General features: G+C 40.4%; 1 protein-coding gene, 10 non-coding genes and 1 pseudogene across 11 annotated transcripts in view; 2 read left to right on the top strand and 10 right to left on the bottom strand.

The window, feature by feature from the left end:
* The first annotated feature begins 951 nt into the window (after positions 1 to 951).
* On the top strand, positions 952 to 2,077 carry LOC132428358 (ADP-ribosylation factor-like protein 5A pseudogene; annotated as a pseudogene).
* A 3,319-nt stretch (positions 2,078 to 5,396) lies between these two features.
* Positions 5,397 to 5,474, bottom strand: LOC132416354 (small nucleolar RNA SNORD81). The gene has a single exon (XR_009517571.1). It is a non-coding gene; the product is annotated as a small nucleolar RNA SNORD81 (small nucleolar RNA).
* Positions 5,475 to 5,618: 144 nt separating this feature from the next.
* Positions 5,619 to 5,694, bottom strand: LOC132416485 (small nucleolar RNA SNORD47). Its single transcript, XR_009517609.1, has one exon. It is a non-coding gene; the product is annotated as a small nucleolar RNA SNORD47 (small nucleolar RNA).
* Positions 5,695 to 6,318: 624 nt separating this feature from the next.
* LOC132416503 (small nucleolar RNA snR60/Z15/Z230/Z193/J17) lies at positions 6,319 to 6,399 on the bottom strand. Its single transcript, XR_009517618.1, has one exon. It is a non-coding gene; the product is annotated as a small nucleolar RNA snR60/Z15/Z230/Z193/J17 (small nucleolar RNA).
* A 168-nt stretch (positions 6,400 to 6,567) lies between these two features.
* On the bottom strand, positions 6,568 to 6,651 carry LOC132416362 (small nucleolar RNA SNORD79). The gene has a single exon (XR_009517573.1). It is a non-coding gene; the product is annotated as a small nucleolar RNA SNORD79 (small nucleolar RNA).
* Positions 6,652 to 7,013: 362 nt separating this feature from the next.
* Positions 7,014 to 7,078, bottom strand: LOC132416633 (small nucleolar RNA SNORD78). Its single transcript, XR_009517672.1, has one exon. It is a non-coding gene; the product is annotated as a small nucleolar RNA SNORD78 (small nucleolar RNA).
* Positions 7,079 to 7,323: 245 nt separating this feature from the next.
* On the bottom strand, positions 7,324 to 7,384 carry LOC132416500 (small nucleolar RNA SNORD44). Its single transcript, XR_009517617.1, has one exon. It is a non-coding gene; the product is annotated as a small nucleolar RNA SNORD44 (small nucleolar RNA).
* A 306-nt stretch (positions 7,385 to 7,690) lies between these two features.
* On the bottom strand, positions 7,691 to 7,760 carry LOC132416630 (small nucleolar RNA SNORD77). The gene has a single exon (XR_009517671.1). It is a non-coding gene; the product is annotated as a small nucleolar RNA SNORD77 (small nucleolar RNA).
* Positions 7,761 to 8,052: 292 nt separating this feature from the next.
* LOC132416325 (small nucleolar RNA SNORD24) lies at positions 8,053 to 8,134 on the bottom strand. Its single transcript, XR_009517563.1, has one exon. It is a non-coding gene; the product is annotated as a small nucleolar RNA SNORD24 (small nucleolar RNA).
* Positions 8,135 to 8,298: 164 nt separating this feature from the next.
* On the bottom strand, positions 8,299 to 8,360 carry LOC132416652 (small nucleolar RNA SNORD75). The gene has a single exon (XR_009517678.1). It is a non-coding gene; the product is annotated as a small nucleolar RNA SNORD75 (small nucleolar RNA).
* Positions 8,361 to 8,744: 384 nt separating this feature from the next.
* Positions 8,745 to 8,824, bottom strand: LOC132416495 (small nucleolar RNA SNORD74). The gene has a single exon (XR_009517616.1). It is a non-coding gene; the product is annotated as a small nucleolar RNA SNORD74 (small nucleolar RNA).
* Positions 8,825 to 10,032: 1,208 nt separating this feature from the next.
* Positions 10,033 to 14,761, top strand: part of ZBTB37 (zinc finger and BTB domain containing 37) — a 28,369-nt gene continuing 23,640 nt past the window's right edge. The window contains 3 exon segments of the mRNA XM_060034201.1: positions 10,033 to 10,215; positions 11,281 to 12,237; positions 14,020 to 14,119. Of these exon segments, the coding sequence (XP_059890184.1) occupies positions 11,315 to 12,237; positions 14,020 to 14,119 (1,023 nt within the window). The 5' untranslated portion in view covers positions 10,033 to 10,215; positions 11,281 to 11,314.

A 14,761-nucleotide genomic window follows, 5' to 3' on the forward strand; every position in this document is an offset into this window, starting at 1 on the left:
GGCTTTGGCGGAATAAAACAATGCATCTATACAGCTGCACTGTCTTTTCCCAGAGTTCCCCTCTCTGAAGAACCAGAACTGTGACACTGATCACATTCCTTGCTGCTGATTTTTTGTTAAGCCTAACTCATCCTAAAGATGCTGCCTTAAGGATACTTTTTTCTTGTTTCATGGAAAGTGAGTTATTTCATGACATGAGAAATAACCAGTACACAATAAAAATATTAGATGGGATACCTGTATAATAATTGCATATGTAAGGCATACATTAAGTGCACTTCTAAGTCAGTCTTCTGTGTTTAAGACGATGGACTTAGTAGAAACAACTTGAGTTGGACATAACTGGATTTAATTCCTGGCTTTAACACTCTCTAGTTATGCAACCTTGGCCCAGTCATTTAACCTCTTTAGGCTCCTGTATCTTTACCTAGAATAGCAGTTCTCAAACATTTTGGTCTCAGGACTACTTACACTCTAAAAATTATTGAGGATCCCAAAGAGTTCTATATAGCTCTTTTATTGTAGCAGGAATTAAGATTTAAGATTAAGATTTAACCCATTACATGCTAGCAAAAATAGTACATTTTTATTTTTAAATTATTTTCCCAAGCAAAAATTAGTGAGAAGAGTGACATTGTTTCTGCAGATCTTTTTGATTTCTGGTTTAACAAAAGATACTGGATTCTCATATCTGATTCTGCATTCCATCTGTTGTGATATGTTGTTTTGGTTGAAATAGCTGAAGAAAATTTGGTCTCACATAAATATGAAGTTAGAAGAGCGAGGAGTATTTTAATAGCCTTCTCTGAAAATTATGGATATTCTTCTTTGATACTACACCAAAACTTGACAGGTTTCTTAAAGGTTAGTTGCAATGTGTAATCTGCAATCATATTGGTAAATTTTTCTAAAATCCATTGGTCTGTCTTATATTTTGAATACAACTGTGTTATGCATGGTTTTGTAACACTGCACATTGATCATTTGAAAAATACTGGATCACTGAATTATGCAGATCGTCCAGGTGTTGACAAATTTCATTAAACAATATCTAAAAAATCACATTGATTAACATCATGACTGATCTCATCCTAAGTCTTTAAGTATGGAGGTGTAAGTGCACAGTGACAGATACAAGCTTTCCAAAATTGTAATTTTCATTTGAAAGCTTGAATTTTATCTTTGACAACTAATACCATCAGATTTTTTCCCAAACTCATTTGTGTTTTGAGAAAATATCTGCCAGTATCTGTGGCCTGGGCTTTGGTCTCTCTCCAGTTCCAAGGAAGAGGCTGAGACTCTGGCGCATCTCTGCCTTCCCTTCTGCCTGAGTGGGAGAGGCCAGGTGGCCCTGGTGGCTGGAGGGGGCCTGCTGCCTAAGAACGTGTATTCTCTTCACCAGGATAGGGAGACTGTTCAACCACCAGGAGCACATACTTATCATTGTTGGACTGCATAATGCAGAGAGAACTACCATCCTTTACCAGTTTTCTGTGAATGAAGTTGTACATGCATCCCTTACAATAGGAAGCAATGTAGAAGAAATAGTGATTAATAATACACATTTCATAATGTGGGATACTGGTGGCCAAGAGTCTCTTCGTTCTTCCTGGAACACTTCTTACACTAACAGAGTTTGTAATAACTGTTGTGGACAGTACAGACAGAGAAAGGATTGCTGTAACTGAGAAACTCTATAAAATGTTAGCCCATGAAGACCTAAGGAAAGCTGTATTGCTGATTTTTGCTAATGAACAAGATGTTAAAGAATGCATGGCTATAGTAGAAATCTCCCAGTTTTTGAAAATATTTCTGATATATATTAAAGATCATTTGTGGCATATGCAGGTATTCTGTGCTCTTACTGACCAGGGATTATGCCAAGGACTTGAATGGATGACATCATGATTTAAGATTAGATGATCTCTACTGCCCTCTTCTCGTAGCTTTTGTATAATTGAAAACTGCAAAAATTAATAGTTTAGATATATTTACAATGAACCGATTTAAACTTTTTCTATAAGAAGAAAAATTAAGACCACTTCTTTGAAAACAAAGATGAACTCTCACCTTCCAATCTGCTTTCTCATTAGTTCCTTCCAAAGCAAGGTTTTAAAGCTGTGATGGACATTTTTCTCATAATGAATCTCTCAGGACATTGTATAAGCTGTGTTAAGTACAAAGGGAGAGGGGGAGAGGAAGACACTTTTAACTTTGAGTCTTATTATCAGTATAATCCTCCCTAGTTGAATGTTCTCTTATTTTCCCACTAAGTCAAAATGCAGATCACAGATATTCGGTTTCCAATATTTTAAAATGTAATGTTACTTATGAAAAGTATTTTGCATAAGGTTGTATATGTATTGTGTGTATACAGCAAGTTCAAGTTAATGACTTTATGTTCTTAAGAAAAGTGAATAACACAAAAATTAATAATATCCTTACTTATGAGTACTGGCATTGGTGTTAGAGACATTTTACAGGTATCCTCTGTATTCTCTGTATTGTACTAACCAACCCCAAACCATTGAGCTGCCCTTTAAAGAAAAAAAGGAAAAAGCTTGACATTTTGTACCTAATTTTTTGGTTGATCAAATCACATACATAGAAACATGTAATCCAAATGAGTGGATTATCTATCAAAGTCTTGGCTTAGTAGTACAAATAGGCAGAATTACACATTGAGGAATTATCACATTCTTCCCTTTGTTGGGCCTTATGCCATGTAAGTTACTGAGTACAGGCACATCTTTTATTGCACTTAGCTTTTTTTTTTATTGTGCTTTACAGATAATGCATTTTTTGTTTTATGGCAACCCCGAGTCTAGCAAGTCTATCCACTCCATTTTTCCAATAGCATTTGCTCACTTGTCTCAGTGTCACATTTTGGTAATTCTTGCAATATTTAAAGCTTTTTCATTATTATATTTGCATTGGGTATCTGTGATCAGTGATTTTTGATGTTACTACTATGACTCACTGAAGGCTGAGATGGTTAGCATCTTTTAGCAGTCAAGTTTTGTTTCATTTCGGCTGCGCCTCGTGGCTCACAGGATCTTAGTTCCCCGGTTCAATCCCTGAACCGGGGCCACGGCAGTGAAAGTGTCAAGTCCTAACCACTGGACTGCCAGGGAATTCCCAGCAGTCAAATATTTTTAAAGTATGTTTAACACAATATTAAAATCTACTATACTTCTTTTTTTAATGTACATCGTTTTTAAAGATATAATGCTATTGCACACTTAGACTATAGTGTACACATAACTTTTACATGTACTGGGAAAGCAATTCTGTGACTTGCTTTATTGTGATGGTCTGGAACTGAACTCACAATTATTTCCAAGGTGTGCCTATTAAGTGTAAATCCACTAATCAGCCAGTCGTGATAAAAGTTATCAAGTGATTTTTTTTTCAGCATTAATTGAAAACCATTGTGTGAAATGTCATCCCAGAGAATTATCACCATATATTATCAAATTTAGCAAGAGTCTTCCTGGGTATTTAATTATATGTCAAGCATTTAAAGTGAACTTGAGATAAAAGCGTATTTTCCAAGCAATGAAGATAATTTAATTTGAAATCTTATTGCTTAGAAGTTGGAATAGTTTGAGGGTTTTTTTGTTTGTAAGTTTTATCTTCTTACACTACTTAATACTTTTAAGGATTTGGTTTAAAACTGATCAACATGCTGTATTTTTACTAAGTAACTTGGCCCAACATACCCTTTGTTTGCTTAGGGTTTTTTCCCAGTATCTTAAAAGTTGAAGGTATTTTTGTTACACTACCTTACCCTTGTTTTAAAACATATTTTTGGATACTTTTTATATATCTTTTATGCCTTGAAAAGCTGCAGGCTAATCCAAACTGTCATGTTTTAGAATATTCAAGAAATAGCTATTCTTCTTGTAGATTTCATTCAGAATTTTGATGAGTAATAGCACATACAATGTTGACAGAAATTTTCTAATATGAAATAATCCAAGCAGGCATGGGAGATCAGTAGACCCACTAGAGTACTATACCTCTAAGAGACCCGAGCATCCATGGATTTTGGTATCCACAGGGGGACCTGGAACCAACCCCCCAGATACCAAGGGGTAACTAACACTTTAATATTTGGTCAACTTGCAGGGAGCTTCCTGGTGGTCTGGTGGTTAGGATTAGGTGCATTCACTGCTGTGGCCCGGATTCAATCTCAGGGGCAACAGAGATCCCACGGTTCACAGCGCAGCCAAAAAAAATCTTGTCAACTTGCTTTTATATATAAACTGGTGTTTTGACTAGTTTTTAGAATAGTGTTTCAGTCAGTGGGAGTTTGAAGTAAACGTTTTGGCATGCAACTAAGACTTAAAACCCCAATTTAATGTTCCTACACACTCAAATGCCAAATTAGAAAGCAAGCTGAAATTTAACTGGCAGGTTACTTACTTTTTAGGTGTTCCCAGAGCTAATGGTTTCCTTGGTATTTAGGAACTAACCAGCAACTCACTAGTTCACTAATTTTCTCGTTAACTTGAACAAACATTCCCCCCTCCCAGAAATTTGCAGAACAAGTACCCATTTTCTGAAGGACATTATAACCACAGTATTACTGATCTCATTCTTAAAGATCTCACTGTTCTAGGTTTTTCAATATGCATTTTCTAAATAGCACTGAAACCAATTCCTACACCAGTTTCCGCATCAACACTTGCCAGACCCAATCACCCTGGTGCTTACTACAGCAAATGGAGATTTTTCCCAGTTTCTGCACTCCTACCACTTAACATAAAGAGCTTCTGCTTTCCTCTGCAATTTTCAACAATGTATTTTAATGACTTAATTGCCCATTTTGGAAATTAAGGATCATTAAAGTTCCTGTGTTCTTTCAACATTTTCATTCCTACGGAACTTTCTTGCACAGCACAAAGGTGGTTCAAGCTCATCTTTCACTTTTCCAGCCTCAGGCTACAATTCCAATGGTTGGTTTTCAACTGTGACAAACTGACCCAGGCACTTCACATTAAATCACAGAAAATTTCTGCAAAAAATATGCCGTTGGGTCAATTACAAAAATGTCCTATTTCCCTTCGTTCATCTCATTAAATTGAAATGAGCACACTTCAGATGGTTCATAAATATTTATTAAAATTCAAAGTTGGAGAATTCCCTGGTGGTCCAGTGGTTAGGGCTCTTGCGCTTCCACTGCAGGGGGCACAGGTACAATCCCTGGTGGGGGAACTAAGATCCTACAAGCCACATGGTGTACAGCATGGCCAATAAATACAATAGGCTTTAAAAAAAATTGAAAGTTGTTTCCTCTCCTATCCCATGAGCATCCATCCAGCTGCCTGCAAGAACAGAGAAACCATTTTAAGTCCCATTTCCATGCCAATTCTAATTGCATTTGGGATACACAGAATTATCAGATCTTTGAACATCATCAAGCAATCAGTGAGAGAGTTCAAGTTGGGGTGAGATCATCATGTATTCTGGAACCAAACAGTACTGATATTTTCAAGCCTCACCTGTCAACCGTTAAGATGCATGACTGCTGTCATAAATGCCCTGAAAAATAAAGACCATATATGTCAAATCACAGTAGAAGGGAAAAAACTTGTGGTACTTGTTGATAAAGTAACCTCAGAATCAAAATGGAACGGTTTTACAGTGATATCATTCTATTCATTTGGCAGAATCATCACATCACTGGTTACATTCTAACTCACCATATATACCATAGACTGACTGACCTTGAAATCTTCAGGGTAACACATGTGCCTGTTTGAAAATGAAAAATAAAAGCCTTGTTTAAAATTTGCCCTTTCTCCCATTTTTTGTAGCCGATTTTTAAATTTTTCAAAGAATTCTAGGGCAGTGAACCTATTCTGTGCAAGGTAGATCTTTGTCACAATACATTTGTCCAAACCCAGAGAATGTACAACACCATGAGTGAACCCCAACGTACTACTGGACTCTGGGTGAAAAAATGTGTCAACATAGGTTCAAAATTTTAAGTCCCACTCTGGTGGTAGATGATGATGGGGAGGATGCTATATGGGAACCTACTGTTCAATTTTGCTATGAATCTAAAACTGCTCTGAGAAATGACTATCAAAAATAATCCGCTAAATTATTCATTCTGGTGTAATCTATAGTATATGCGATAAAAATTTCCTCACGTTAGCCTGTTCTTATCCAGAATGTATATTCCTAATCCTGAAATTAACAGTACAGAACATCTGCATGCGCCGTTACACTTATCCAAATCCCTGAATATTTCTGTGAGACAGTGGCCGATTTCCACTTTCATGGGTATATAAACAGAATTGTTGCAGCCAGATACATCAGATAGGAGCGAAAGACAGTATTTGCTCATCACTGTTAGTCTGCTGAACTATGTTATCATCATTGTATCGGCTTTATACCACAAAACACAGAAACCAAACTTGAGACTTCTATACCTTTGCTTAAAAGGTCTTGCTCCCTGCGTTGTAGCCAGTACCTCTCTTGTCACCTGCAAAAATTTAATGAAATTTAATCAAACTGAATAGGTAGTTAATAGGTAGATTTCAAAAATTTTCCAGATACCGTTTCAGTATTTAAAAATCTTCATTCTTTGTCAGAGAGATTCCCATCTGTTTAATTTTTAAAAAATCATCACTAACAGCATCTTGCTCAGTAACTAGATAAGACTGATAAAACATACATACCTTTATATAAAAGATCTCCAAAATTTGCACCTGCAAAGAAGTATTTCTTTAAACACACTTCACAACAGCTTAACACTAAAGCCTGTTTATTTCTCAACGGTCCAACACCAGAAAACACTAACATAGGCCAACAACTACTAAGACCAGCACATTTTCGGAATATAAACCCAAATGCCAGGAGCCAAAGAACTGTTTTCATGTCTTACCCCAAGCAAGCCATCCATAGATAAAAACGTGTACCCAGGATCTATGAGAGAAATGATACACCTTTCATTAAAATGTCAATCTTACTGTTAAATTCTTCTCACATTTGTCACAGGGTTCTTCAGTGTTAGATTTGTCTACATGCTCATTTCAGGTCAGACATTTGCTCAACATCATTACAAAAACCCTGTTCAGAGCATGCTCAACATGCACTTGCAAACCAGACATAGGAAATTAGCTTGGTAGTTAAGCATTCCACTTTATCAGCATTCTCAGTTAACAGTTGAGGTTACTAAATTGTTTTTAACATTAATGCTTACCAAAAAGTTGGCCCGGACAGGTCAAGGATTCAAGTCCACCTAAGAAATGAGAGTGGTTTTATAACAGCCAAATCAGTTTTCTCTCCACAAATCTAAAAAGTGCCTGAAATCAGATAGAGCTAATTAAGACCTTCATGTTCAGTCAGTATTTGCTTATCATCACACAGGCTGCTCTCACAAATTAAGACAGTACAAGGATCTGGCTTTTATTTAATGTATTCAGCACACTGTTCAAGCACTTTATGGGAAGACTGCTTCCTGTGCATTAGAAGGCAACCCTAAAAAGCCATTAGTGGCATTCTTTGTCATGCTTGCCCTGTCACCAATGTTTAGTTCAGTTACAATTTTACTTACCCCTTGAACTTTCAGCTTAGTGCCTACATAGTGCTTAACTTCCTGCATAGTGCCTACAAAAAGAAAAACTAGTTAGTAGTGGTATTTTACTTACACTATCAGCAAAAGTTTTACTAACTCAGATACAACAAACAAATGGTATTATCTTTTTCATGATTCAGTCTGTTGAACTATGCAACCATCATAGTGTCTGTTTCTTCAGATTCCCCCTCATACTAAATATAAAATTAGAGTGCAGCAATTTAAGTTTGAAAAAAAGGTGAGGAAAACCCTAATATAAGCACCAACATTGACTTGGCAATTTGTAACCCCTTATAAAAAGAAAAGAATTCAAAGTACTAGATAAACATGGACTATAAAAAAGGTTTCTCACCTGTTTGCCCATGGATACATTATTAAGCTTGTGCTTTAAGACCTGGGAAGAAAACAGTTTCATATAAACTTGGGTGCAATCTCTATGTTCTCTAAACCACCATTTTGTGTGCCTCAGTTAGCATAATGGTGGTAATAATTCTCGTCACCCTCACAGTCAAGAGTAGCAAATAAACTGTCATCATTGTGGCACATTCACTGGACTTTCAATCTAACTTCCCTTTTTCAGGGAATCTCAGTAACTCACCCCAGCAGCGGTTCTCATCCCTTTGGTACACAACTAGAAAATAGACAAAGAATAATCCAATAAAACATGCTGTGCTGCTAAGTTAATCGCTAATGTCGTTAAGCAGTTAAGCCTCAGAATAGAATTTTTCAGAAATCCCTTCTGCCCACTACTCTTAAAACATCACAGGCTTAGCATAAAGACCACATCTAAGCAGATTTCATTCTTCCCACTGTAGTTAGCCGTTACTTACCCGTCCACCAGAAGCCATCAAAAGCCACATTGCATTCATGCCTGGCACCGTTCCTAGGAAAGATTAGGTATTTAAAAAAATTAATCTTGTTTTAAACCTAAGTTTAAACCTTACGTCGTTTCCATACCATGTAAGCAAGTCGTTTCCACCACCCATAATTGCGCGAGAGCATTCCACATAATTAGGATTAAGAACCACTGACGGAAATAATGGTGCAGTGCGGAATGCAGCCTTTAGAGAACCACGTGGCTTTCCTGAGAGCAAGTGGCTGAAGGAGACTCGGGCCGAAGTCTTTAACAAAGACCCACTCGGTGACTCGGCACGCGCCGCCATCAGAGCCGTTGGCATTCATCAACAGTCTCAGATGTCCCTACCAACACAGGCTTCATCAGAGGCAGAGCCCGCGAGGCCGCGTTTTTCCGCAGTTCGGCCCAACAACCCGAGGAGTATAATTAGGTCGCGCCCGCACCCAACTCGCAATCCTCCACCATCTTCATCTTGTGAACCGTGCGAAGGCCTGCGACTGGCCTAGAAATGCCAGCCGTCTTAAAAAGATCGTAACTGCCAAGAGCTGGAGGCCTCTCAGGGTAAGAACTTACTTAACAGCACACAAAAGACACACATACCAAGAGCCGTCCTGTACCTTCTAAAGACCGAGATGGCGTCCAGGCGCCTGTATATAAGGATTCTATTCCATGACGTCATGACGCAGACTCTCCGCCAGCGTCGGCTTCAACTCCTCCCCCTCTCATTCTCTTCCTCCTTCAGCAGCACCTCCGTCCAGTCCTCTAAGCCCGCCCCCTAGGCCCCGCCCCCTGGCCGCGCCCCGGGGCGGGGACACGACCGCCCACGTGATGCAGGGCTCCCCACCCTCCTACGGACTGAGGAGGAGGGGAAGAGAGGGGAGGGGGCGCGAGGGACGGAAAGCGCTGGGGAGGGGGAAGGGGGGCGGTGTAAGGGTGAGCGATTTCCTTCCGGCACGTCGCCCGCTCCGGGGGAGGGGGTGGGGGGTTTCACTTCCGGGACGGTGTTCCGGCCCATTCCGGCCCATTTCCACCCCCGGAGGTAGGTGCTGCTCCTTGACTGGGCTCGGGCCCCGCACAGCAGTCCCGCTGCCCTGCACTGGGGCCGCCTCGCCCGGTCTCCGCCGCAGCCTGCTCCTGGGGCGCTCAGCCATCTCCCTCCACCCCGCCTCAAGGCACCCGGAGACCTTCCACCCGCTTGGCCCCGGGCCGGGCTGAGCTGCCGGACCCGCCCCCTCGTGGGCCCCTCCCTCAGGACCCCGGGATGGGCAGCCCCCTCCCCAACGCCAGCCCGGACACACCCAGATACACACACCCACCTCTAGGCAGCTCCCCGCCCGCTTACGCCTACCGCCTGGACAGGGTCCCGGGGCGCCGCCCCCTTCCCGGTCCTCTACCCTCACCTGATTGCTCGCTTCCCGGCCGCACGCCTTGCTGCCCTCTCCGCCCCCGCTCCTCGGTGACATTTCGCCCCTCTGCTTTTTCCCCGTTCCCCATGCTTCCTAACGCGGACGAAAGCCACTCAAGTACCGGAGTGGCCAACCCCATGCAGTTCCCGATTCTCCCTCTTACAGCTCTCACCCCTCCAGTGCCGACGGTAGAGAAAGACCTTACTCCAGGGGCTTCCTCCTCACTGGGGAATTGCCGGGAAGAGCAAACAAAAAAGGCGCTGGTGTAGGCTCCAAAATAAACATCTGAATTCATGATGGCATCGACAGAGGCTCTTATTGGATTAAAAGTTTCAAAACAAACAAAAACGCTTTGGAAAAAGGTCAGATTGGCTAAAGTTGGTTCTTGAAAGCAGTGTATACACTTCCCTATTTACTGATAAGTGTGTGGTAAATGCAGGGCAATACTGTGAGCTTGTCCAGATAAGTTCCTGAAGTTTCAGGTCTTAGGTAACTGTGTATGCTCAAGTCAGTGTCTTTCTAATGGGATTTATACAGACTACTCTCAACCAATGAATACTGTTGGATGCAGTTACAGGCTTAGTGTTTCAGCAACTTTTCAAAAATCTTTTAATGTAAAAATACTGGCCATACTTGGTAAATGCTCTGTTTTTCACCAGCTTTGGGGAACTAAATTTCAGAATCAAAGTATCATTACCACCCTGAAATTTCCAACTTTGAATTTAGATAGAGGCAGACTTATCTACCTTTACCTAATCCTGAGAGTGAACTTCTTCAAGTTCTCTGCATTTGAGTCCTGACACAACTTGGAGTTTCTCATAACCTAGAGTTTACCTCCAAGTCCTAAACCCAAAGCCTTTCTGTGGGGAGCTCTGACCCTTCAGCTTAGAAATAATGACATATTCAGGAGGGATATTAGTCACTTTATAAAATAATGAACATAACTCATGCATCAAGTAGTAAAATATTAAGGGTATCTAATCAGTCCACCTGTGTATAATTACATTTATTCTAAAAGCTTCTTTCCTTCTCCAAAGAAAACTTGTCACCGCATTTTATATTGTGTGCAAATACCTTATGATTAACACTTAGTAAATAAAAATTGTCACACTGCTTTTTTTTACCCCCTCTATTCTGTTGAACTTCAGTTTTGATGTTATATAGCTTGTTAATAAGGAAAATGTGGGCATACCTTGAATTTTTAGAAGTCTAACAATCACTTTTTGGTTTTAATGGTGCCTTGCTGTGAAACCTAAACTACTAAACCTGTTAGTATTTCTTTTCCATGTTTAAACATAAGGAAAGTATCTCTATTTATTTGGAGATTTTGAAATTTTACCAGATAATATTTTTAAATAGGTGTGAATTGGAAAGCCTGAAGGGACTGGTTATAATTACTAAGGACAGTTCCTTTCCTCTTTCAGCAGGGTTGAATGCCTGCCTACACCCTCAGGCACGACCATGGAGAAGAGTGGGAACATACAACTGGAGATCCCTGACTTCAGCAACTCTGTCCTGAGCCATCTAAACCAGCTGCGCATGCAGGGCCGTCTCTGTGACATCGTGGTCAACGTGCAAGGACAAGCTTTTCGGGCTCACAAAGTGGTACTGGCTGCCAGCTCCCCCTATTTCCGAGATCACATGTCCTTGAATGAGATGAGTACTGTCTCCATTTCAGTCATAAAGAACCCTACTGTTTTTGAACAGCTCCTTTCTTTCTGTTATACGGGGCGGATATGCCTGCAACTGGCAGATATCATCAGCTACCTGACAGCTGCCAGTTTTCTGCAGATGCAGCATATTATAGACAAATGTACACAGATCCTGGAGGGCATTCATTTCAAAATCAATGTGGCTGAGGTTGAAGCTGAATTAAGTCAAACAAGGACAAAGCACCCAGAGGGACCTCCAGAGTCTCACAGAGTTACACCAAATCTGAACCGCTCCCTTAGCCCCCGACATAATACCCCAAAGGGAAACCGGCGAGGTCAGGTTAGTGCTGTGCTGGATATCAGGGAGCTCAGTCCTCCTGAGGAGTCCACCAGCCCTCAGATAATTGAACAGAGTTCTGATGTAGAGAGCCGGGAGCCCATTCTTCGGATCAACCGAGCAGGACAGTGGTACGTGGAGACAGGAGTAGCAGACCGAGGCGCCCGGAGTGATGATGAAGTTAGAGTTCTTGGAGCAGTACACATCAAAACTGAAAATCTAGAAGAGTGGCTTGGGCCTGAGAATCAGCCTTCCGGAGAAGATGGGAGTAGTGCAGAGGAAGTCACAGCCATGGTGATTGACACCACAGGCCATGGTTCTGTAGGACAGGAAAATTACATGTTAGGATCTTGAGGAGCCAAGGTGGCTAGGCCAACAAGCAGTGAAATTGACAGGTAAGTTTTGTTTGCCCATCTAATGGCTGTTGTGCAGACATAATTAAAGCAGGTCCTCTGTGTGATACAAAGAGTATCTTCCTTACTTGATGTTCTTAGTCAGAGTTTGTGTTGGGGAAACTGGAAGTGTGCCAAAAGACTTGCAGTCTAATTTTTTTAAAGCAGGAAGCTCCTAGTCCTGAAGTATTCACAGTGTTGTAAGAATTATGGTAAAATTAGACACTTCATGAATCAGAATAGCATCTGCAGTCACACTAGGATCAGTAATTGCCAGGGTTTCTTCGGAATTCCAGGAAGAGAGCTGGTCATCAGCTGGGAATCTGACAGCATTGCCCTTCCTTGGTATGTTCTCACACAGGTAGGTGGCCTCTGGAAGTTTCGCATTCCTTTGTAGCACTGTTTACTTTTCTTTGCCCCCATCTACCAAATTAGACGAAATATGGTACCAGCAGTGATTGTTCTTTTTAGTGTAATCACAGTAATTCTAAAGAAAAGCTTTTTGGGTGTTTTTCATTCCTTTTTTTTCACTTGTCATTTGATGATATTTTTTCTGTTTTGTCATTGAGGACAGCTGCTACCACAAACCTGACAGTTTCTTTTTTTCACCAGTGCTACTATGCCCTATGCCCCATGCCCCATTTTTCGCTTTCTAATGCATTGCAGTCGTTAGAACATTTCTTTGGGGGGAAATAACAATAATTTTAATCTAAGTAAATTGGAAGAAAGTCTCAATAGAAAGAAATATTACCAACTAAGATGGGTAATATTCTTTTCCTTTCTTAAAAATTTAAAATTGTATGAACAGTGATAACTAAATAAGCTATGATTTTGGTTCGCATCTGGTCTTGAGAGACAAGTGTGTCACAGAAATTCAGAGAGTATATACTGTATCCATTTAAGTTGGTCTTGATTAGAGTATTTTCCTTCTTGTGTCCTTAATAGTTAAAATATTCTTGAGCATAATACTTATTGTCACCCTATGTTAGCACTGTTGTCCCCCCCATCTTAGAACTGTATCAGAAATAATAGCTTAAATGCAAAGATTTTTGATCTTCATGATCTACGTCAACAGTCTGAAATATATAAAAAATTATCATGGGGCTTGGGGAAAGGATCAACCAAGAACCTAAAAGTTATATAGAAGAAACAAAATTACAGACCCAGTTTTAATTTTTTCTTTTTTGGTCTTCTGGTACTTATATAAGGATAGAAGTTTATATTTAGCCTTAGATTCACCAGGTCATATTGGCTGCATCATTTTGTATTTCTTTTTTTTTTTTTTTTTTTTAAATTTTATTTATTTATTTATGGCTGTTGTTGGGTCTTCGTCTCTGCGCGAGGGCTTTCTCCAGTTGCGGCAAGCGGGGGCCACTCCTCATCGTGGTGCGCGGGCCTCTCACTATAGCGGCCTCTCTTGTTGTGGAGCACAGGCTCCAGACGCGCACGCTCAGTAGCTGTGGCTCACGGGGCCAGTTGCTCCACGGCATGTGGGATCCTCCCAGACCAGGGCTCGAACCCGTGTCCCCTCCATCGGCAGGCAGACTCTCAACCACTGTGCCACCAGGGAAGCCCTCATTTTGTATTTCTTAAATTTACTAGGGCAAGCTTTTCTTATTTCATGTATGATTCTGTATTGGCTCCATGAAAGGACTTCTTAGAAATCTGTTGTTCAGTTTGTTCCGCCTTCCTAGACTATGGGATAAAGGAGGCAGACATCACCATTTTGACACTACTTTTGACACTACTTTTGTATTAGTCCCCTTTGTGCTCTTCTTCCAACAGATTTAGCCCCTCCGGCAGTGTTGTTCCCTTGACGGAGAGACACAGAGCCAGAAGTGAGTCTCCTGGGAGAATGGATGAGCCTAAGCAACCCAGCTCCCAGGTATGTAGTTGTGGATTTAGAACTGCTGCAGTGGTTGAAGAAATTGCCACTGTGTGTGAACATAGTATAATGAATAAGAAAGGAAAGATGTAGGAGAGGTAACATTGGCCTTGTTTAATAAATACTGTATATGATTACTTTTCTCTTTATTCTTGCTTGTGAGCATGCAGGAAATACACTTTTGGTGTCAGCAGATTTGGGGAAGTAGAAAAGGATAAGATTGTGAAACTCTTTCCTGATTATAGGAGCCAGTCTATAGTCCTAAGAGTAATAAAAATAACCTCTGAAAACTACATGCAGCTAATGTAGGACCTGGGATGGAGAGAGTTTGATTTTGTACATGTGTGGATATAAGACTACATAATTATTAGTTTATATAGTATTGTAGATTTATAAATGAATTGCTTATGCATTTTTGTGTCCTGTTTGCTTTTTAGTATGCTTGTATCCTTTCATTTATTTTCTTCCTAAATGTCCTGTTAGACTAAAATGTTCTAGAAAGGATAGGAATGATGTCTTCTATTTTATTTGCAACTCTTTTTAGCAAGTAGTGTAAGTATGTAGTTGGTTGATATTTTTGGTTTTTTCTCACAGGTGTTTATCATTGAAGATTGATTTTTAAAAAGTTGGTGAACTCACCAA

This window comes from Delphinus delphis, chromosome 1 (genome assembly GCF_949987515.2).
Source record: "Delphinus delphis chromosome 1, mDelDel1.2, whole genome shotgun sequence".
Lineage (NCBI taxonomy): Eukaryota > Metazoa > Chordata > Mammalia > Artiodactyla > Delphinidae > Delphinus > Delphinus delphis.